The sequence below is a fragment of the Oncorhynchus mykiss genome, chromosome 9 (assembly GCF_057628025.1).
Source record: "Oncorhynchus mykiss isolate SJ-2025 chromosome 9, ASM5762802v1, whole genome shotgun sequence".
In the NCBI taxonomy this organism is placed as follows: Eukaryota; Metazoa; Chordata; class Actinopteri; order Salmoniformes; family Salmonidae; genus Oncorhynchus; species Oncorhynchus mykiss.
The window spans coordinates 65,834,990-65,859,518 of NC_143030.1; the positions used below are offsets into that span (position 1 = coordinate 65,834,990).

At 46.1% G+C, this 24,529-nt stretch overlaps 1 protein-coding gene across 2 annotated transcripts in view; it reads left to right on the forward strand.

The window, feature by feature from the left end:
- Nucleotides 1–24,529, forward strand: part of LOC110531229 (plexin-A2) — a 428,904-nt gene that overhangs the window by 64,903 nt on the left and 339,472 nt on the right. For both annotated transcript variants that reach the window (XM_036988562.2, XM_090185036.1), the window contains one exon: nt 11,308–11,490. In XM_036988562.2, the coding sequence (XP_036844457.1) occupies nt 11,308–11,490 (183 nt within the window). The remainder of the gene's footprint in view (nt 1–11,307; nt 11,491–24,529) is intronic.

A 24,529-nucleotide genomic window follows, 5' to 3' on the forward strand; every position in this document is an offset into this window, starting at 1 on the left:
CAAGGAGTAGAATGTCAGCTCTAATGTGTCCTCTAGACATTAATCAACAGGGCAGCAACCACAGCTCATCAATGACCCTAGAAACCACAGGGTTGAGTCTGAGACTGAGAGGAACTATGGTGAATGCACACACTCATAATAGTAACACACAGCAATCAAGATAACTACCTTTGACTGCTCTACAGATGTAGGATCTTAGTTTGCACGATACTTTTGCTGCAATGCACGGCATTTACAACTTGTAGTGTATTTGAGGTTTAAAAAGGCTTCTGAAGTGTGTAATTTCCACAAATGTTTGACATTTCAGACTTGCTTTTCCCTTTCGAAAAATGTATCAACCCTTACAAAAATGTAATTTTATTATAATCCAAATAATAATTCACATTTCCTGTTGCTGCAAGATTATTTTCCTGCTGTAGCAAACTGTCTGAAATTAAGATTCTACATCTGTACTTTGCAGGGGTACAACACTTTCTGTTATCAAATCATTCTCACACTACATGTAATTAGGCCTAATTGTTTAGCAGCTCCAATAGGGGGGAGCAGAACAGGAACACTTAAGACTCTGAATGACAGAGAAAATGTTCACAAATTAAGGTGGGGATTTATTTTCCTTGGCAACCATCAAAGTGATAATATTCTCCTCTAGCGCAATCCAAATAAATACTCTGCGACTCGTAGATGGGGGAGGGAGGGGGGGGGGGGGGGACAAATGAGAGCGAGAGAAAGAAAGAGGGCAGGTGAGCTCAGCTCATGGTAGTGTTACCAGCAGCTAGATCCCACACCCCCCTCTCTGAAACCATAAGCGTTCTGTAACACCAGGCCATATATCTGCTGTGACATCTTCTTAGGTTTCTTTATTTTAATTCAGTCTCATGAGGCATCTGTCCTGGCTGCTCCTTTATGGCTTTGTTATTTTTGCTAATATGAATTAAAAGGGGAATTAAGTGCATAGTCTCTACGACATGTAATGCATATGCGTGTGCAATGGGCTATAGAGTGGCATTGCCTTCAAGTGCAAGTCTTTTTTTAAAGTGTGTGTGTGTCTGTGTGTGTGTGTCGTCTTTCTGTCTATGTACGTCTGTGTGTTGGTGCCTGTATATAGTGTATGTGCGGGCCGGGGGGGAGGGGGGAGGGGGGGGTTCAGGGTATGAATAGGATTATATATTTTTAACGTATTGATGATATACCCGGCGAGATCAGAAGTGTGTGGTTGCCTTTGTGCTAGTCCCCCGGGCCACTCTATTGACTGCTTATATTAACATCACTAAATTCCCCATTAGTGCAATGTCAGAGGTGATTGTCAGGTGGAGGGAGACGTTATCTGGGGCCTGCGCTGTTTGGTTTCATTAGCAACAGAGTGAGACAGAGAGAGAGAGAGAAAACCCTTTATGGTTGTGAGGTCTGGGGTCTGTTCACCAACCAAGAATTCACAAAATGGGACAAACACTCTGTGTACAACGCAAAACACCAAATAACGCATGCAGAGCAGAATTAGGCCGATACCTGCTAATTATCAAAATCCAGAAAAGAGCCATTAAATTAAAACCACCTAAAAGGAAGCGATTCCCAAACCTTCCATAACAAAGCCACATTTCTCCATATTTCTCTCAGATTGCACAAAGAATTCAAAAAACAATTTTTTATCAAATTTTGATAAACTCCCATATCTACTGGGTGAAATACGACAGTGTGCATCACAGCAGCAACATTTGTGACCTGTTGCCACAAGAAAAGGGCAACCAGTGAAGAACAAACACCATTGTAAATACAACCCATATTTATGTTTATTTATTTTCCCTTGTGTACTTTAACTATTTGCACATCGTTACAACACTGTATATAGACATAATATGACATTTGAAATGTCTTTATACTTTAGGAACTTCTGTGAGTGTAATGCTTACTGTTCATTTTTATTGTTTATTTCCCTTTTTTAATTCATTTCATTTGCTTTGGCAAAGTTAACATGTGTTTCGAATGCCAATAAAGCCCCTTGAATTTAATTTAATTGAATTGAGAGGGAGAGAGAGTGGGAAAGATGGAAAGAGAGAGAGGGAGAAAGAGAGGTGGTATGGAGGCATTCTCTTTAACCAAGTAAGTTCAGATGTATGGCCACACTTTTAGTCCCCAGGAGAATCCCCCATTATCCCCCAGTGGGACCATCATCACTACCCAGATCCCCTACACCATTCTCTCCATTCTTCTTCAGCCCTCATTAGAATGTTCCTCAAGTACTCCCAGCCACATTCCATAGTACCCTCCCTTCTCTATTCTCTACTAGCCAAGGAAACACATGTCTAGCGGCTAGCCCAGCAGATAAGGAAATGTAGGAACGTAGAGACTCTTTCCTGCTGTCTGTTGAGGACTGGTCAATAAATCAAAAGTGTTTATTGGATTATGCACATAGACGTCCACAGATGAAGAACTCTGAAAGCCCGTCCACATTACACCCCAACAGCGGGACATGTCCTCTGGAATGCTAACCTTGACTGTGTTTTCTTTCAATCACCCTCAAGGAGAGTAAATGCTTTTGTACTCGAGGCAGAGGTTGTGACCAGCTGCTTTTCTAAAGAAGAAAGAAGAAAAAGCAATCTTCTAAATGAACTAGTTGTATATCTCAAAATATACCCCTGTAAACATAGCTAAAGTGTATTGAAAATCCATTACATGGAGGTTAGACTTGGTCTGTACTGTCAGGAGGCACACAGTCACTCCAAACCCTGATGACTGCCTTCCTGTGTATGTAGAGGAACCACACTGATGGGTCTTTCTGCTAATTACTAGTAACTCAACCCTCCCCCAGAGCAGGAGGTCCCCCCGAGGTTTGGGAAAACCTGCTCCAGAGCATTTGTGTTTAAAGAGGAGCCACTATTGATTGAGCCCTCTGTAGGTCTCCTGAGAGGGAACTGAACCCGTGTCCACATCCCTGTTACCTAGCGATGGCTACCCATAGCGTTGTCATGGGAATGAGAGGTCAGGGGGTCGAGGGGGACCGTGTGAATGGCTAATCAGACACTTCACCTCAGTTCACCTCAGTATCCACATTTCCGATTCTGCTTTAGGAAGTTTATCTATGTCAATTATAGGGAGTGTATGTAGCCTTCACTTTACCATCAAAATGGTTTGAATTTGAGACATCATCTTGTATTTTTTAATATCACCATAAAAGTTGACAAGCCTGAACAATTCTGAATTTCAGAAGTGGATATACCCCCCCCCCCCCTGTCCATTTTACCTGCTGTGATTGGTTCAATATGGATTAAAATGCCACCAGTCATTGGTGTATTGTATTTATGGACTCTGACAATGATAATCCATGTTGTTAGCATTAGATACATCCCACAGTGAAATCTACTGACTCCAGATCTCCATCTCCAACATTTATTGGTAGTAGAAACCATAAACAAGAAACCCCAAAACCCATAGGAAAGTGCTTTTGGAAAACACGACCGCATAAGATGCAAAGGGATTTAGGTTTCCAGCCAAGCCTACTAAGCATACATCATCTAAACAATTTAGAATCAGAACCAAATGCTCTGAATCCCGTACTCAGAGTCTAGACTACAGGAACTGATGCACATGACATTGGTTGGAGTCTGAGGGAGTAATTTTATTGATAAGTTATAGTGTCTGAGGTCTGTTTCTCAGGCTCTTTTATAGCTCCAACTATAGATCTCTCATCTGATTCAGACTGCTTCTCTCTGTCTGCGACAGACACAGATCCCCAGATAGGGCCTCTGCACGCTGAAACATAAACCAGCTCAAATCATTTTAGACATGTTGTACCTTCACCGAGTAACAGACATAAATACTGCTAAACACCGGCATTTAGCTGCCTGTTTCCTGCTTAGCTTTCATATGACCGTGGAGTGGGCCCACTCTCTCCATCCATGCTCTTTTGAGAGCTGTGAAGAAAGGGAGATGATGTTTGTTCCACAAGGATAGGGTGGCTGAGGGTGCGAGTCTACGAGGCTGAAGCTTTTATGCCCGACAGCATTATCTCTTTTCACTCCGCTCATGGCTTTACGCTTTACGAGGCTTTACGAGTGTAGCGTGGTGTGCTGTTGTGTAGCATCGCGAGGGAGATAGGGTTACACCAAACCCTTAAACTTAACCCAAGCCTTAGCCCTAACCTTAACCCTAACCCTAACCTTAACCTTAACCCTAACCCTAACCCCAACCTTAACCGTAACCCTAACCTTAACCCTAACCAAATCAAATCAAATCAAATTTTATTTGTCACATACACATGGTTAGCAGATGTTAATGCGAGTGTAGCGAAATGCTTGTTAACCCTAACCTTAACCCAAGCCTTAGCCCTAACCTTAACCCTAACCCTAACCTTAACCCTAATCCTAACCTTAAACTTAACCCTAACCTTAACCCAAGCCTTAGCCCTAACCTTAACCCTAACCCTAACCCTAACCTTAACCCTAACCCTAACCTTAACCCAAGCCTTAGCCCTAACCTTAACCCTAACCTTAACCCTAACCTTAACCCTAACCTTAGACTTAACCCTAACCTTAACCCTAACCTTAACCCTAACCTTAACCCTAACCTTAACCCTAACCTTAACCCTAACCTTAGCCCTAACCTTAACCCTAACCTTAGACTTAACCCTAGCCTTAACCCAACCCTTAACCCTAACTCTTAACCCTAACCTTAGACTTAACCTTAACCCTAACTCTTAACCCTAACCTTAACCCAAGCCTTAGCCCTAACCTTAACCCAAGCCTTAAACTTAACCTTAACCCTAACCTTAGACTTAACCCTAGCCTTAACCCAACCCTTAGCAACCCTTAACCCTAACTCTTAACCCTAACCTTAACCCAAACCTTAGCCCTAACCTTAACCCTAACCTTAGACTTAACCCTAGCCTTAACCCAACCCTTAACCCTAACTCTTAACCCTAACCTTAACCCAAGCTTTAACCCAAGCCTTAACCCTAACCCTAGCCTTAACCTTAACCCTAACCTTAACCCAAGCCTTAGCCCTAACCTTAACCCTAACCTTAGACTTAACCCTAGCCTTAACCCAACCCTTAACCCTAACTCTTAACCCTAGCCTTAACCCAACCCTTAACCCTAACTCATAACCCTAGCCTTAACCCAAGCTTTAACCCTAACTCTTAACCCTAACCTTAGACTTAACCCTAGCCTTAACCCTAACCTTAGCCTTAACCCTTAGCCCTAACCTTAACCCAAGCCTAAGCCCTAACCTTAGACTTAACCCTAGCCTTAACCCTAACCTTAGCCTTAACCCTTAGCCCTAACCTTAACCCAAGCCTTAGCCCTAACCTTAACCCTAACCTTAGACTTAACCCTAGCCTTAACCCTAACCTTAGCCTTAACCCTTAGCCCTAACCTTAACCCAAGCCTTAGCCCTAACCTTAACCCTAACCTTAGACTTAACCCTAACCTTAACCCAAGCTTTAACCCAAGCCTTAACCCTAACCCTAGCCTTAACCCTAGCCTTAACCCAAACCTTAACCCTATCCTTAACCCTAGCCTTAGCCTTAACCCTAGCCTTAGCCCTAGCCTTAACCCTAGCCTTGTTCCTAACCTTAACCCCAGCCTTATCCCTAACCTTAGCCCTAGCCTATCCCTAACCTTAACCCTAACCCTAGCCTTATCCCTAGCCTTAACTTAAAAAGCACATTTTGTTTTCATACATTTTTAGGATATACAGTTGAAGCCGGAAGTTTACATACATTTAGGTTGGAGTCATTAAAACTCGTTTTTCAACCACTCCACACATTTCTTGTTAACAAACTTTAGTTTTGGCAAGTCGGTTAGGACATCTACTTTGTGCATGACACAAGGCATTTTTTCAACAATTGTTTACAGACAGATTTTTTCACTTATAATTCACTGTGTCACAATTCCAGTGGGTCAGAAGTTTACAAACACTAAGTTGACTATGCCTTTAAACAGCTTGGAAAATTACAGAAAATGATGTCATGGCTTTAGAAGCTTCTGATAGGCTAATTGACATCATGTGAGTCAATTGGAGGTGTACCTGTGGATGTATTTCAAGGCCTACCTTCAAACTCGGTGCCTCTTTGCTTGACATCATGGGAAAATCAAAATAAATCAGCCAAGACCTCAGAAAAAAAATTGGAGACGTCCACAAGTCTGGTTCCTCCTTGGGAGCAATTTCCAAACGCCTGAAGATACCACGCTCATCTGTACAAACAATAGTACGCAAGTATAAACACCATGGGGCCACGCAGCCGTCATACCGCTCAGGAAGGAGACACATTCTGTCTCCTGGAGATGAATGTACTTTGGTGCGAAAAGTGCAAATCAATCCCAGAACAATAGCAAAGGACCTTGTGAAGATGCTGGAGGAAACAGGTACTAAAGTATCTATATCCACAGTAAAATTAGTCCTATATCGACGCAACCCGAATGGCCGCTCAGCAAGGAAGAAGCCACTGCTCCAAAACCTCCATAAAAAAGCCAGACTACAATTTACAACTGCACATGGGGACAAAGATCGTACTTTTTGGAGAAATGTCCTCTCGTCTGATGAAACAAAACTAGAAATGTTTGGCCATAATGACCATCGTTATGTTCGGAGGAAAAGGGGGAGGCTTGCAAGCCGAAGAACACCATCCCAACCATGAAGCACGGGGGTGGCAGCATCTTGCTGTTGGGGTGCTTTGCTGCAGGAGGGACTGGTGCATTTCACAAAATAGATGGCATCATGAGGTAGGGAAACATCTCAAGACATCAGTCAGGAAGTTAAAGCTTGTTCGCAAATGGGTCTTCCAAATGGACAATGACCCTAAGCATACTTCCAAAGTTGTGGAAAAATGGCTTAAGGACAGCAAAGTCAAGGTATAGGAGTGGCCATCACAAAGCCCTGACCTCAATCCTATAGAACATTTCTGGGCAGAACTGAAAAGGCGTGTGTGAGCAAGGAAGCCTACAAATCATTCTCTCTATTATTATTCTGACATTTCACATTCTGAAAGTAAAGTGGTGATCCTAACTGACCTAAAACAGGGATTTTTTACTAGGATTAAATGTCAGGAATTGTGAAAAACTGAGTTTAAATGTATTTGGTTAAGGTGTATGTAAACTTCCGACTTCAACTGTAGCTGTGGTAACTAGTGGAAACCCTGCCACGCACACGGTGGCCTTGGTCACCACCATAGACACAGCCCAGCCCCTCCCTCCTCTGATGTGATTTGATGTGGAGCTCCATTCCCAACCAAATGAAGGACAGTTTAAATGAGTCTGCCGGCACCGTCGTGATTCTGCATAGTTTAGATTTCTATTGAGAAGGAGATTTTATCAGACATTTTGGCAGGTCATTTTTCTCTTCGAGTGAGCAGTCCTCCAGCCTGATTCTCTAGTTGTTTCACTGTCCATTACATCAATAACTGTGTATGTTTTCCTGCAGTGTAGAGAAGCTTCGTATGGTAGAAGCCATACTTAGTAAGCAGGCTCTCCTCCTCCTGCCCTGATGTGATCATATCCCTGTGTAATGAGGCAGGGTGAGTGCAAGGTGGGGCTCGTTCAAGCACAGCAAAGACATGTCTACCAAGTGGAACAGAAAGACAGCAAAATGTACGTCTGGCAGCCAGGGAGAAGGATGCACTAGGATCTACTGTGTCTCATTCTGTCTCTCTCCCTCTTTCTTCCCACATCTCCTGCTCTCTCTCTTTCTCCATCTATAACCTTTCTCTCTCCATCTATAACCTCTCTCTCCATCTATAACCTCTCTTTCTCCGTCTATAACTTCTCTCTTTCTCCATCTATAATCACTCCTTTTCTCCATCTATAACCTCTCTTCATCTATAATCTCTCTCTCTCCATCTGTAACCTCTCTCTCTCCATCTATAACCTCTCTCTCTCCATCTATAACCTCTCTCTCTCCATCTATAACCTCTCTTTCTCCATCTATAACCTCTCTCGCTCTTTCTCCATCTATAACCTCTCTTCATCTATAACCTCTCTTTCTCCATCTATAACTTCTCTCTTTCTCCATCTATAACTTCTCTTTCTCCATCTATAACTTATCTTTCTCCATCTATAACTTATCTCTCCATCTATAACCTTTCTCCATTTATAACCTCTCTTTCTCCATCTATAACCTCTCTTTCTCCATCTATAACCTCTCCATATTTAACTTATCTCTCCATCTATAACCTCTCTCCATTTATAACCTCTCTTTCTCCATCTATAACCTCTCTTTCTCCATCTATAACCTCTCTCTCTCCATCTATAACCTCTCTCTCTCCATCTATAACTTCTCTCTCTCCATCTATAACTTCTCTCTTTCCACCTATAACCTCTTTCTCCATCTATAACTTCTCTTTCTCCATCTATAACTTCTCTTTCTCCATCTATAACTTTTCTTTCTCCATCTATAACTTCTCTCTTTCCACCTATAACCTCTTTCTCCATCTATAACTTCTCTTTCTCCATCTATAACTTCTCTTTCTCCATCTATAACTTCTCTCTTTCCACCTATAACCTCTTTCTCCATCTATAACTTTTCTTTCTCCATCTATAACTTCTCTCTTTCCACCTATAACCTCTTTCTCCATCTATAACTTCTCTTTCTCCATCTATAACTTCTCTCTTTCCACCTATAACCTCTTTCTCCATCTATAACTTCTCTCTTTCCACCTATAACTTCTCTTTCTCCATCTATAACTTCTCTTTCTCCATCTATAACTTTTCTTTCTCCATCTATAACTTCTCTTTCTCCATCTATAACTTCTCTTTCTCCATCTATAACTTTTCTTTCTCCATCTATAACTTCTCTTTCTCCATCTATAACTTCTCTTTCTCCATCTATAACTTCTCTTTCTCCATCTATAACTTCTCTTTCTCCACGTATAACTTCTCTTTCTCCATCTATAACTTCTCTTTCTCCATCTATAACTTTTCTTTCTCCATCTATAACCTCTTTCTCCATCTATAACTTCTCTTTCTCCATCTATAATTTCTCTTTCTCCATCTATAACTTCTCTTTCTCCATCTATAACTTCTCTTTCTCCATCTATAACTTCTCTTTCTCCATCTATAACTTCTCTCTTTCCACCTATAACCTCTTTCTCCATCTATAACTTCTCTTTCTCCATCTATAACTTCTCTTTCTCCATCTATAACTTTTCTTTCTCCATCTATAACTTCTCTTTCTCCATCTATAACTTCTCTTTCTCCATCTATAACTTCTCTTTCTCCATCTATAACTTGTCTTTCTCCATCTATAACTTCTCTTTCTCCATCTATAACTTCTCTCTTTCCACCTATAACCTCTTTCTTCATCTATAACTTCTCTTTCTCCATCTATAACTTCTCTTTCTCCATCTATAACTTCTCTTTCTCCATCTATAACTTCTCTTTCTCCATCTATAACTTGTCTTTCTCCATCTATAACTTCTCTTTCTCCATCTATAACTTCTCTCTTTCCACCTATAACCTCTTTCTTCATCTATAACTTCTCTCTCTCCATCTATAACTTCTCTTTCTCCATCTATAACTTCTCTTTCTCCATCTATAACTTCTCTTTCTCCATCTATAACTTCTCTCTTTCCACCTATAACCTCTTTCTTCATCTATAACTTCTCTTTCTCCATCTATAACTGCTCTTTCTCCATCTATAACTTCTCTTTCTCCATCTATAACTTCTCTTTCTCCATCTATAACTTTTCTTTCTCCATCTATAACTTCTCTCTTTCCACCTATAACCTCTTTCTCCATCTATAACTTCTCTTTCTCCATCTATAACCTCTCTTTCTCCATCTATAACCTCTCCATATTTAACTTCTCTCCATCTATAACCTCTCTCCATTTATAACCTCTCTTTCTCCATCTATAACCTCTCTTTCTCCATCTATAACCTCTCTCTCTCCATCTATAACCTCTCTCTCTCCATCTATAACCTCTCTCTCTCCATCTATAACTTCTCTCTCTCCATCTATAACTTCTCTTTCTCCATCTATAACTCTCTTTCTCCATCTATAACTTTTCTTTCTCCATCTATAACTTCTCTTTCTCCATCTATAACCTCTCTCTCTCCATCTATAACTTCTCTCTCTCCATCTATAACTTCTTTCTCCATCTATAACTTCTCTTTCTCCATCTATAACTTCTCTTTCTCCATCTATAACTTGTCTTTCTCCATCTATAACTTCTCTCTTTCCACCTATAACCTCTTTCTCCATCTATAACTTCTCTCTTTCCACCTATAACCTCTTTCTCCATCTATAACTTCTCTCTTTCCATCTATAACCTCTTTCTCCATCTATAACTTGTCTTTCTCCATCTATAACTTCTCTCTTTCCACCTATAACCTCTTTCTCCATCTATAACTTCTCTCTTTCCATCTATAACCTCTTTCTCCATCTATAACTTGTCTTTCTCCATCTATAACTTTTCTCTTTCCACCTATAACCTCTTTCTCCATCTATAACTTCTCTCTTTCCACCTATAACCTCTTTCTTCATCTATAACTTCTCTTTCTCCATCTATAACTTATCTTTCTCCATCTATAACTTATCTCTCCATCTATAACTTCTCTCTCGCCATCTATAACCTCTTTCTCCATCTATAACTTCTCTTTCTCCATCTATAACTTATCTTTCTCCATCTATAACTTATCTCTCCATCTATAACTTATCTCTCCATCTATAACTTATCTCTCCATCTATAACTTCTCTCTCGCCATCTATAACCTCTTTCTCCATCTATAACTTCTCTTTCTCCATCTATAACTTCTCTTTCTCCATCTATAACTTATCTCTCCATCTATAACTTCTCTCTCGCCATCTATAACTTATCTCTCCATCTATAACCTCTCTTTCTCCATCTATAACTTATCTCTCCATCTATAACTTCTCTCTCGCCATCTATAACTTATCTCTCCATCTATAACCTCTCTTTCTCCATCTATAACTTATCTCTCCATCTATAACTTATCTCTCCATCTATAACTTATCTCTCCATCTATAACCTTTCTCCATTTATAACCTCTCTTTCTCCATCTATAACCTCTCCATATTTAACTTCTCTCCATCTATAACCTCTCTCCATTTATAACCTCTCTTTCTCCATCTATAACCTCTCTTTCTCCATCTATAAACTCTCTCTCTCCATCTATAACTTCCCTTTCTCCATCTATGACCTCTCTCCATGTATAACCTCTCTCCATCTACAATCTCCCGCTCTCTCCATCTATAACTTCTCTCGCTACATCTATAACTTCTCTTTCTCCATCTATAACCTCTCTTTATCTCTAACCTTGCTTTCTTTTCCATCTCTAACCTCTCTCTCTCTCTTCCAGCCGGTGCCCATCGATGACTCGTTCTGTGGTCTGGACATCAACCAGCCCCTTGGCGGCTCTCAGCTGGTGACGGGACACACCCTCTACACAGAGACACGGGACCGCATGACCTCTGTCACCTCCTACGTCTACAACGGATACTGCGTGGCTTTTGTCGGCACCAAGAGCGGACGCCTCAAAAAGGTCAGTTACCGGTACTAGCAGTTGTGGTCAGTTACCAGCAGTTATCGTCAGCCACTGCTTTTGTTTCTAAAATGCTGACTTACAGTACTTAAGCCCATCGCACCTTAGGGAGCATAGGCCAACGAAGACTCCTCTCCATCGCACTCTGTTCTGGGCAGTCTTCTCCAGCTCATTTGGCTATTCTGGTGTCCCAGTTCAAGGTCCATTTAAAGAGAACCCAGCCACTTCATAATTGTCGAAGCCATGGCCTCTGGAGACTGAGGAGTCTGTCCACTGACTGGTCTTCAGACCCTCAGACACTGTCAAGTGGTGCTATTCTATTCCAGGGACTCAGTCTGGATGGAGGACAGAGTGGAAACTTTTCTCCTCCATATTTAATGCTTTTAGTCCTGTGACAGAGGGGCATGTGCGTAGAGTGGCATGTGCGTAGAGTGGCATGTGCGTAGAGTGGCATGTGCGTAGAGTGGCAGGGGCGTAGAGTGGCAGGGGCGTAGAGTGGCAGGGGCGTAGAGTGGCATGGGCGTAGAGGGGCAGGGGCGTAGAGTGGCAGGGGCGTAGAGTGGCAGGGGCATAGAGTGGCAGGGGCGTAGAGGGGCAGGGGCGTAGAGGGGCAGGGGCGTAGAGTGGCAGGGGCATAGAGGGGCAGGGGCAGGGGCGTGGAGGGGCAGGGGCGTAGAGGGGCAGGGGCGTAGAGTGGCAGGGGCGTAGAGGGGCAGGGGCGTAGAGGGGCAGGGGCGTAGAGGGGCAGGGGCAGGGGCGTAGAGGGGCAGGGGCGTAGAGTGGCAGGGGCGTAGAGGGGCAGGGGCAGGGGCGTAGAGGGGCAGGGGCGTAGAGTGGCAGGGGCGTAGAGGGGCAGGGGCGTAGAGTGGCAGGGGCGTAGAGTGGCAGGGGCGTAGAGGGGCAGGGGCGTAGAGGGGCATGGGCGTAGAGTGGCAGGGGCGTAGAGTGGCAGGGGCGTAGAGTGGCAGGGGCGTAGAGTGGCAGGGGCGTAGAGTGGCAGGGCGTAGGGGGGCAGGGCGTAGGGGGGCAGGGCATAGGAGGGCAGGGGTGTAGAGTGGCAGGGCGTAGGGGGGCAGGCGGTGTAGATTGGCAGGGCGTAGGGGGGCAGTGCGTAGGGGGGTAGGGCGTAGGGGGGCAGTGGGTGTAGATTGGCAGGGCGTAGGGGGGCAGTGGGTCAAGATGGGCAGGGCGTAGGGGGCAGGGCGTAGGGGGGCAGGGGTCTAGATAGGCATGGCGTAGGGGGGCAGGGCGTAGGGTTGCAGGGGTGTAGGGGGAAAGGGGTCTAGATTGGCAGGGCGTAGGGGGGCAGTGGGTGTAGATTGGCAGGGCGTAGGGGGGCAGGGGTGTAGATTGGCAGGGCGTAGGGGGGCAGGGGTGTAGATTGGCAGGGCTTAGGGGGGCAGGGGTGTCGTTCCTCTGTAGTGCTCATTATGTTACCCCTTGTGGAAGGAGCTCTGTTCATTGCGGCCGTGCTGAATAACCTCCACTGGCCCATTAATTTTAATAGGGACCTTTATTCCTGCAACCCAGAGAGAGGGGGAGGCTAGAGAGAGCAGGCCCACACAAAACCCAGCCTCTGTCTCTGCTGGAGCTGCCAGACAATGCTGTCGGTTAAAGCTCCCGTCTGGCATTTGAAAAACAGCAGAATTGTTTTGAATGAAAATGACATTTGAATAGATTGTTAGATCTGGACTGTAGCTTTAAGGGCCGACAGTCCTCTTATCATGGCATATTTCACCCCACCGCCACCAAAACAAGCAGCTTATAGAGCACCTAGTGGATCAGGTGCCTATTATACATGGGAAGATTATAATGATGTTGCAGACATTGGAGTGTGTTGCGTGGTGGAGAGTAGGCTACTTCATATGGTTAACCTGGCATTACACAGTCAGCACTGTTTTGGTATTGAAATAGACGTATTTAACAGTTGAGTGATGTATGTGTGGTCTAGAAGGGCTCCCTGTGTTGGGCTGCTGTTGAGGCTGCCTTGCTGCATGTCAATGATGTTGATGGTGGTTTGTGAGGTGAATTTTTCCTGTACATTGTAATGTAAAGCTCTTTGAGCATCTGGAAAAGTGCCTTACTGTATCAATCCAATCAATTGCCATTGGTCATGGTGGTACTATGCGTCATGGATCCTCCTAGTGTATGGAAGCAGATTGTGGGATTTGTCAGCTGCGCCTTGGCTCCTCCCCCCCTGGGAACTGTCACAGCTTGAGTGACAGTGTGGGCCTCTGTCACATGGGCCGGAGCAGGACAGATCCAGTCCTCCTAAAAACACCAGCTGTCACTCCTAGAGAGAGCATTAGAGGGAAGGTGAGCGAGAGATGGAGAGAGAGGGAGGAAGAAAGAGGCAGGGGTGGAGAGTGGGGGAAGGAGAGAGAGAGATGGATAGAGAGGGAGGAAGAAAGAGGCAGGGGTGGAGAGTGGGGGAAGGAGAGAGAGAGATAGAGAGAGAGGGAGGAAGAAAGAGGCAGGGGTGGAGATTGGGGGAAGGAGAGCAAGAGATGGAGAGAGAGGGAGGAAGAAAGAGGCAGGGGTGGAGAGTGGGGGAAGGAGAGAGAGAGATAGAGAGAGAGGGAGGAAGAAAGAGGCAGGGGTGGAGATTGGGGGAAGGAGAGTGAGAGATGGAGAGAGAGGGAGGAAGAAAAAGGCAGGGGTGGAGAGTGGGGGTAGGAGAGCGAGAGATGGAGAGAGCGGGAGGAAGAAAGAGGCAGGGGTGGAGATTGGGGGAAGGAGCGAGAGAGATGGAGAGAGAGGGAGGAAGAAAGAGGCAGGGGTGGAGATTGGGGGAAGGAGAGCGCGAGAACGATAGCGGGATAGAGAGAGAAAATAACAGTTGTGCTGGTAAGAGCATCTTTCCACCTGTTTCTGCTCGCCCTCTGTTTCCCTAGCCCCTGAGAGACAACACCAATGGACCGGCTGGGTTATTTTGGTTCCTTCATCTATTTATTCATAATTGAATCTGTGCCCCAATAAGGATGTGAAATTGAAGAAGACTCATTCGGCGTAATCCCCCTTGTTTGAGATACTTAATCATTTAGACCTTTTGTTCCACATGGTTAAATTGAGTTAGACAGTAGAACACGGTTCTCTCCACTCTGGTGTGTACAGTAATGTGCACAGTTTCCTTTCCATCTCCCTGCTGCATTCCTCACATACAGAATGTGTCTTCTCTTCACATAATATCTCTGCCTTCATGTATGACAATGTCTTGCTAAGCAAACCATCATGGCTGCCTGGTGCTGGTGCCACCATATGCTCTCTCACAGCCACAGCATGGGGGGCGAATTAACCAGGATATTGGGAGGCACACCGAGAGACGCCGCTCCTCGGTCCACTGCCCCGCTGGCTGGCTGACTGGCTGACTGACTGGCTAGGAGAGAAAAGCCCAGAAGCCTGTGTGTTGAGCCGTGGAGCCGTGGAGCCTGACCCATACATGACAAAGAGATAGGGGAAGGAGCGGAGAGGATGAGGCTGCTTGGTAGCGTGTTTGTTTAGGGGGTTACTGTAACGCCATCCCTGTGTGTCATGCATGCTAGTTCCTGCCCCAGTCCCTGTTTTCTCCCACTGTAGCCCCAGTCCCTGCTTTCTCCCACTGTAGCCCCAGTCCCTGTTTTCTCCCACTGCAGCCCCACTCCATGTTTTCTCCCACTGCAGCCCCAGTCCCTGTTTTCTTCCACTGCAGCCCCAGTCCCTGTTTTCTCCCACTGCAGCCCCAGTCACTGTTTTCTCCCACTGTAGCCCCAGTCCCTGTTTCCCTGTTTTCTCCCACTGCAGCCCCAGTCCCTGTTTTCTCCCACTGCAGCTCCAGTCACTGTTTTCTCCCACTGCAGCCCCAGTCACTGTTTTCTCCCACTGCAGCCCCAGTCCCTGTTTTCTCCCACTGCAGCTCCAGTCACTGTTTTCTCCCACTGCAGCCCCAGTCACTGTTTTCTCCCACTGCAGCCCCAGTCCCTGTTTTCTCCCACTGCAGCTCCAGTCACAGTTTTCTCCCACTGCAGCCCCAGTCACTGTTTTCTCCCACTGCAGCCCCAGTCCCTGTTTTCTTCCACTGCAGCCCCAGTCCCTGCTTTCTCCCACTGTAGCCCCAGTCCCTGTTTTCTCCCACTGCAGCCCCAGTCCATGTTTTCTCCCACTGCAGCCCCAGTCCCTGTTTTCTTCCACTGCAGCCCCAGTCCCTGTTTTCTCCCACTGCAGCCCCAGTCACTGTTTTCTCCCACTGCAGCCCCAGTCCCTGTTTCCCTGTTTTCTCCCACTGCAGCCCCAGTCCCTGTTTTCTCCCACTGCAGCTCCAGTCCCTGTTTTCTCCCACTGTAGCCCCAGTCACTGTTTTCTCCCACTGCAGCTCCAGACCCTGTTTTCTCCCACTGTAGCCCCAGTCACTGTTTTCTCCCACTGCAGCCCCAGTCCCTGTTTTCTCCCACTGCAGCCCCAGTCACTGTTTTCTCCCACTGCAGCCCCAGTCACTGTTTTCTCCCACTGCAGCCCCAGTCACTATTTTCTCCCACTGCAGCCCCAGTCACTGTTTTCTCCCACTGCAGCCCCAGTCCCTGTTTTCTCCCACTGCAGCCCCAGTCCCTGTTTTCTCCCACTGCAGCCCCAGTCCTTGTTTTCTCCCACTGCAGCCCCAGTCACTGTTTTCTCCCACTGCAGCCCCAGTCCCTGTTTTCTCCCACTGCAGCCCCAGTCACTGTTTTCTCCCACTGCAGCTCCAGTCCCTGTTTTCTCCCACTGCAGCCCCAGTCACTGTTTTCTCCCACTGCAGCCCCAGTCCCTGTTTTCTCCCACTGTAGCCCCAGTCCCTGTTTTCTCCCACTGTAGCCCCAGTCCATGTTTTCTCCCACTGCAGCTCCAGTCACTGTTTTCTCCCACTGCAGCCCCAGTCCCTGTTTTCTCCCACTGCAGCCCCAGTCACTGTTTTCTCCCACTGCAGCCCCAGTCCCTGTTTTCTCCCACTGCAGCCCCAGTCACTGTTTTCTCCCACTGCAGCCCCAGTCCCTGTTTTCTCCCACTGCAGCCCCAGTCCCTGTTTTCTCCCACTGCAGCCCCAGTCACTGTTTTCTCCCACTGCAGCCCCAGTCCCTGTTTTCTCCCACTGTAGCCCCAGTCCCTGTTTTCTCCCACTGCAGCCCCAGTCCTTGTTTTCTCCCACTGCAGCCCCAGTCACTGTTTTCTCCCACTGCAGCCCCAGTCCCTGTTTTCGCCCACTGCAGCCCCAGTCACTGTTTTCTCCCACTGCAGCTCCAGTCCCTGTTTTCTCCCACTGCAGCCCCAGTCCCTGTTTTCTCCCACTGCAGCCCCAGTCCCTGTTTTCTCCCACTGTAGCCCCAGTCACTGTTTTCTCCCACTGCAGCTCCAGTCCCTGTTTTCTCCCACTGTAGCCCCAGTCACTGTTTTCTCCCACTGCAGCTCCAGTCACTGTTTTCTCCCACTGCAGCCCCAGTCCCTGTTTTCTCCCACTGTAGCCCCAGTCCATGTTTTCTCCCACTGCAGCTCCAGTCACTGTTTTCTCCCACTGCAGCCCCAGTCCCTGTTTTCTCCCACTGCAGCCCCAGTCACTGTTTTCTCCCACTGCAGCCCCAGTCCCTGTTTTCTCCCACTGCAGCCCCAGTCACTGTTTTCTCCCACTGCAGCCCCAGTCACTGTTTTCTCCCACTGCAGCCCCAGTCACTATTTTCTCCCACTGTAGCCCCAGTCACTGTTTTCTCCCACTGCAGCCCCAGTCCCTGTTTTCTCCCACTGCAGCCCCAGACCCTGTTTTCTCCCACTGCAGCACCAGACCTTGTCTTCTCCCACTGCAGCAGGCTGATAAACTGGTGCTAGGCAGGTCATGGGGACCAGTGGAGAGGACCAGGCTAGGGCAGGGCATCACAGCAGGACAGGGCTATAGGTTTGCAGGATGTTATGCTTGGTAGGTGCAGTGGCAGTGACACGGCGTAGCAGCACTGGAGCCTCATCCTCATGTATCTAAGCTGCACTCTGCCTGCCTCCCCCTCCTCCATTCCCCCAGAGCAGAGAGAGACAGAGAGAGAGGGAGAGAGAAGGGAGAGGGGAGGAGGAGGAAAATACTGTTGAAATGTGAATTTAGTGCAGCTGAAGGAAGGGACCAGGAACCAGGACTAGTCTGTACCGCTGCCTGTAATTGGATTGGCTCCTTTCCCAAAGAACCCCCTCCCCTTACTCACTCACTCACTCACTCAGGCACGCACGCACGCACACACGCACACACACACACACTCACACACACACACACACACACACACACACACACCTTCTTCTCCCGCTTCCCCATTCAATCCAAGCTCCTCTCGCTCTCTCTCTGTTTCTCTGTTTCTCTCCCTACAGCCTAGTTCCTGCTGTTTCTCTAGCTATTTCCTGGGCAGGGGTGGAGCAAGGCGAAGGGAAGCCAGCCAATGCTGGTGGATTATGGGTTGTGCTGCTGTTGTGGTAACAGGCATGTTTTAGTAGGGGTGTTGATGGAGGGACAGGGGTTAAAGGGTAGGGAAACAGAGACAGGGAGGTGAGGATAATATGTAGAGCTGGAGAGGAACATACAGTATGGGCACATTAGACTGCTGTCTTCGATTCCTAGCACCTCCATCTAATTCTTAAAACAGCTCTGAATTACAGAGTAACAGGCTTTAAAATCCCCCCTGAATTAACTTCTATTGGTGTCCTGTTAAAATATTATCCAATGGATAATTGCCAAACATAGTTGATTTTTTTTTAACCTTTATTTAACCTGGCAAGTCAGTTAAGAACAAATTCTTATTTTCAATGACGGCCTAGGAACAGTGGGTTAACTGCCTTGTTCAGGAGCAGAATGATAGATTTGTACCTTGTCAGCTCGGGGATTCAAACTTGCAACCTTTTGCTTACTAGCCCAACGCTCTAACCACTAGGCTACCCTGCCGCCCCACAATGGATAGCAGCTAACTTTCCCCCAGAGACCTACATCAAGCTTCAGGGCTCTCTGGGTCAGAATCTGAGAAAGATTGCCATTTTTCAAATACATCTAGATGATTCTGGGTCTATATTACCTAAGAGTAGCATCATCTAAATGTGATGCTATGTGAGTGAGAAGGTTCATTTACTGCTTTAGAGCCCATATTCTCCACAAGGGGAATAGTCTTGGTGGGAAGAGAGAGGTGACTGCATTAAGTGAGAGGTGAGTGTAGCCTGGGGGGGGGGGGGGCTGCTAACTCCCTTTGATATAGCCAGGCAGGGATGGAAGCAGAGGAACATGTAGAAAGAAGGGATGATAAAAGAGAGAAGAAATAGAACCGTTATAGGATGAACGGAGTGCTTAAAGAGCCCCCAGCAGAACTCTCTCTCTGATCAAATCCAGAACTGAGGAGAGAGAGATGAAGGGAGGAGCTGGGAATACTGGCAATGAACGTTGGTTCCACATCCCTGCTCCTTACTACTGAGTCAGGGGTTAAGGAGTATTGAGCCTGAGACCAAAGGGATGTATTCCCACGTGGGATTATCATAGGCCTGTAGCTCCTTCACTCATCATGTTGAAGCTGGCAGGACACACAGCGTGGGCTTTGTGTAATAATCCACAACCCACCTTTCAGAAACACATCTCCTATGTGATAGATGTGAGTGATGCTCCAGGCCAGTATGTGCAGAAGGCCCTGCCTCTAGAGCTGGAGAACAGAGCAGTCCAACCCTGGTTACAGTACAGTATGTCCTGCTGCATTTGGCCTCATTGATTCTTTTCATCTCTTTGGTGGATAATAAACATTTGGTTTCGATGGGTTTGTGGAACCGGGGACAGGGACATGAAAGGCTGGTTCAGGTGTGTCCCTCCCAACCCCCTCTGGGTTCGAGGGGATGGGTCAAGGGGCTGGGGTCGAGGGGATGGGGTGAGGTGATGGGGTCAAGGGGATGGGGTCGAGGGGATGGGGTGAGGTGATGGGGTCAAGGGGATGGGGTCGAGGGGATGGGGTGAGGTGATGGGGTCAAGGGGCTGGAGTCGAGGGGTCGAGGGGATGCGGTGAGGTGATGGGGTCAAGGGGACGGGATAAGGGGATGGGTCAAGGGGACGGGGCGAGGGGACAGGGGTGAAGGGATGGTGTCGAGGGGACGGGGGTCGAGGTGAGGGTACAGGGGTGAGAGAATGGGGTCATGGAGCTGGGCTCGAGGGGACGGGTTGAGGTGATGGGGTCAAGGGGCTGGGGACGGGGTGAGGTGATGGGGGGGACACAGCTGAACGTGGCAGACAAAGGGCTGAGGAGTTGAAAGCAATGCGGAGGACGACACGTGGAGGAAGTTATTCTCTAGTTCTACTGTTCCCCATAGCAACTGGCAGGCAATGCCTGTATAGTCAAGCTGAATCACCTCAAATGTGACCTGTGTGTATATGTGCAAGTGTGCTTCCATGAGTGTGTGTGCTTGGCCACCAAGCAAGCCTGGTCTGTGCTATTATTAGGCCTAGAGGCCTGAAGGTGTGGAGGCTGTAGAGAGGGGAAAACATGGAGCTCCATGGGTGGGAGTAAGCTGAACTCTCAGGCCCAGAGAGACGGCAGGCAGGTGGGTAGGGAGTGTAGGCCAAGAGGCCTGGAGGTCCAGGCCGTAAGCTGAACTCTCAGACCCAGAAAGAGGGCAGGCGGGCAGGGAGTGTAAGCCAAGAGGTCTGGAGGTCTGTAGGTCCTGGGTGTAAGGAGACTGTTCAGATTACTCCCACCCATGGAGCTCCATGTTTTTCCCTCTGCACAGCCTAAGTCCACACCTCTAGGCCTACACTCCCTGCCCTCCTGCATAGATTAGGTGTCCTAACAGGGAGCAACAGGGAGTGTGATCTTCATGATCCTGGCTCTCGTGTAAATATTGCACTTTAAATTGTGCCTTCCTGTATTATACTGATGCTAAAATGTTTATTATATTCTACAGTGTCATTTACTATGTGTTCGTATTCTTATCTTTTGTTTACTATTGTTGTTGCGTTATTTCGGTGGACGTTGTATATCATGTGTATCCCGTACATACAACTAATAAAACCTGAAACTTGTATGTGTGTTCCATGTCAGCCTCAGCCCAGGGCAGGGTTTGATACTGTGACCAAAACAGTTGCATTTGTGACCATTTGACTTGGCAGTGCAACACACGTTTAATTGGTCGCAAGAGTGCCAGTGGAAAATGCTTAGCTGGTTATGTTTTTGGTTCACAATTAGCTTTTTTTATCATCATGATTAATTCAAACAGTAATTTGCAATTGACCAAAAAAGAACCATAAGACAGTCCTACACCTGTGTCTGACTCTTTATTTACATCACTTTGTCTATATAAATCACTTTGGCTTCAGTCTCACCTCTCCCTTGGAGGAGGTGGATTCACAGGCACAGCCATTGAAAAATAAATAGGCATAAAAGAATTCCAGTAGTTGAGATACAAAAACAAGGCAATGTACTGCATTTACTGTAAAGTGTGTGGACCCTTCGATTCCAAATTCGCAACTGCATCAACACAATTCAAACTCAAAACGTTGAAGTTTCACATCGACAGTAGGAAGCACAAGCACAAAGTTCAATACAGTTTATAATATAGGCAGAGAGGAAATGACATTTACCAAATTAATTATTCAGAAGAAGAACAGATTGGCTGTAAATCCAACATACGCCAACGACAAGCAAAGCCAAATTCACTTCAGCCCCATACCTGTCGTTCATGATAGACCGTGATACCAACATTTCGGTGTTTCCTCTGACACATTGGTGCAGCTGGCTTCCGGGTTGGATGAGTGCTGTGTTAAGAAGCAGTGCGGCTTGGTTGGGTTGTGTATCGGAGGACGCATGGCTTTCGACCTTTGTCTCTCCCGAAGCCGTATGAGAGTTCTAGCGATGAGACAAGATAGTAACTACTAACAATTGGATACCACAAAAATGGGGTAAAATAATAATAAAAAATGGAGACCTTCCAACACCCTAATTGGCCATGTCGAGGTTCAGCGTGCCCATGCACAAGGTAATGGATATATATACAGTGCATTCGGAAAGTATTCAGACCCCTTGACTTTTTCCACATTTTGTTACCTTACAGCCTTATTCTACAATGTCTACAACAACAAAATCCTCAGAAATCTAAACACAATACCCCATAATGACATAGTGAAAACGGGTTTTATCTGATCTGCAGAGGATCTGCAGAGAAGAATGGGAAAAACTCCCCAAATACAGGTGTGTCAAGCTTGTAGCGTCATACTCAAGAAGACTCAATACTGTAATCACTGCCAAAGGTGCTTCAACAAAGTACTGAGTAAAGGGTCTGAATACTTATGTAATTGTGATATTTCAGTTACGGGATTTTGGGTGTAAATTAATGAGGACGAAAAACAATTTAATACATTTTGGAATAAAGCTGTAACGTAACAAATTGTGGAAAAAGTAAATGGGTCTGAATACTTTCCAAAGGCACTGTGTATATTTAAAGGTGCAATATGCAGAAATCTCTCCGCCATTTCCTGGTTGCTAAAATTCTAATAGTTCGCCAAATTTCAGTTTATGTAACAAAACAAGCAGTCATTGTGTAGAGAATCATTGTACCATCTAAACTGCTGTGAAATATATTTTTCAGAACCAGAAACATAGTATTTTCAGCTGTTTGAATCTGGTGTACAAAACCAAAAGTAAAAGACGCAACAACTAAACTTAAGAACGGGAAGCATAGAAATAGTGCAAATAAAACAGATCTACCCCTTCTTAGGCTTGCTTCCATTGAAAATGACAGGTCTATAACTCACATTTCTATGTGAATTTTGTTGGATCGGCTAAAAGTAACATATTGCAGATTTAATTATATAGGCTAAAATTAAGTATTGTTGTACAGTGCAATGATAGACTGTTAAAGCAGGCAAGCTAAACATTACAAAAATTGGTGCGACCAAATGATGTGCTGGTGCCATCAACTGAAACAGTTGGTAGCACCAGTGCCACCAGTGGAAAAAAAGGTTAGTGTACTGCAGGGTGTCAGCCAGCCCAGGCTGCCCCCTGAGCCCAGGGCCCAGGGCCCAGAGCCTGGTGAATAGAGGTGACCTGCTGCTGGCCTGATGTTTGTCCACCATTAGCTAAACAGATCTGTTGTTTCTCTCCTCTTTCTCCTCTCCTACTCTCTGACCTTGCTCTCTGTTCATCTGTTCCTCTGTTCTCTCTATTTGCTGTGACTCCCCTCCGCTGTCACCTTAGTAAGTATACACTGAGGAGAAGAGAGGACAGGGAGGGGAGAAGGAGGGAGGGAGTGAGAGGCAGAAGGAGGGAGCGAGGGAGAGAAAGAGAGTGAGAGAACAAGAGAGGGAGAGATAAAGAGAGCGGGAGAGAGAGAGAGAGAGAGAGAGATCCATTCCTGTGCCAGGAGCTGCAGCAGCCAAACCAGCATGGTGGATGGTGTCCTTAGCAACAGCTGAGGCCCATGGCAACGGTCTGAATAGAGCCCATCCTCCCCCCCCCCCCCCCGGGGGAACTATGCCTAGCTCTGAGCCCAGCAGGAGAGGTCCTACGGCAACCTGTCAATACACATACAACTCACACACACACACTTATTCCAGTGCATACTGTACTGTTTTTTACGAACTAGTTCTGGATTTTTCGTTGAGCGTTTATATCTGATTTGAACTGACTTGAAATAGACATTTTCAGCTGAAAACCCTGGCAGTGTCATAATTGCTAACATGTATATTTTCAATGATCATAATAGTTCCTATCTTCCACTCTGAATGTCCTTCATAATGACAGTTGCATCGCTTTGTTTCATATTGACTGGTTTGGTTCCATTCATCCCTGCCAAACCAATAATAACCTTCTTTTGTTAAATCATTGGCATTGATTGGTAGTATGTTTTTGAACCTTTTGACACATACAGTGCCTTGCGAAAGTATTCGGCCCCCTTGAACTTTGCGACCTTTTGCCACATTTCAGGCTTCAAACATAAAGATATAAAACTGAAGTTTTTTGTGAAGAATCAACAACAAGTGGGACACAATCATGAAGTGGAACGACATTTATTGGATATTTCAAACTTTTTTAACAAATCAAAAACTGAAAAATTGGGCGTGCAAAATTATTCAGCCCCTTTACTTTCAGTGCAGCAAACTCTCTCCAGAAGTTCAGTGAGGATCTCTGAATGATCCAATGTTGACCTAAATGACTAATGATGATAAATACAATCCACCTGTGTGTAATCAAGTCTCCGTATAAATGCACCTGCACTGTGATAGTCTCAGAGGTCCGTTAAAAGCGCAGAGAGCATCATGAAGAACAAGGAACACACCAGGCAGGTCCGATATACAGTTGTGAAGTTTAAAGCCGGATTTGGATACAAAAAGATTTCCCAAGTACTCATTGCGGACTGTAAGACATTTTTTCCTTTAACAAGTCAGACGAGAAGGATATCCTGCTTTCACTGGAACAGGCACAGATCCCTGCCTTTTGGGTGAAGAAAAGACGCCAGGAAAAGGGGCCGCAGATCGGGCAGCCTTCTGAGAATCCGTAGGCGAGCCATCCGTTCTTCTTGCTAACGTGCAATCATTGGAAAATAAAATGGATGACCTACGATTAAGATTATCCGACCAACAGGACATTAAAAACTAACATTATATGTTTCACTGAGACGTTGCTGAACGAAGAACCGGCAATATAGAGCCAGCGGGATTTTCCATGCACCGGCAGAACAGAGACGCTACCTCTGGTAAGATGAGGGGTGGGGTGTGTGTCTATTTGTCAATAACAGCTGGTGCGCGATGTCTAATATTAAAGAAGTCTCGAGGTATTGCTTGTCTGAGGTAGAGTACCTTAGCTGTAGACCACACTATCTACCAAGAGAGTTCTCATCTGTATTATTCTTAGCCGTCTATTTATAGTACCACCACAGAACAAAGCTGGCACTAAGACCGCTCTCAACCAACTCTATAAGGCCATGAGCAAAGAAGAAAATGCTCACCCAGAAGCGTCTCTCCTAGTGGCCCGGGACATTAATGCAGGCAAACTTAAATCAGTTTTCACAAATTTTTACCAGCATGTCACATGTGCAACCAGGGGAA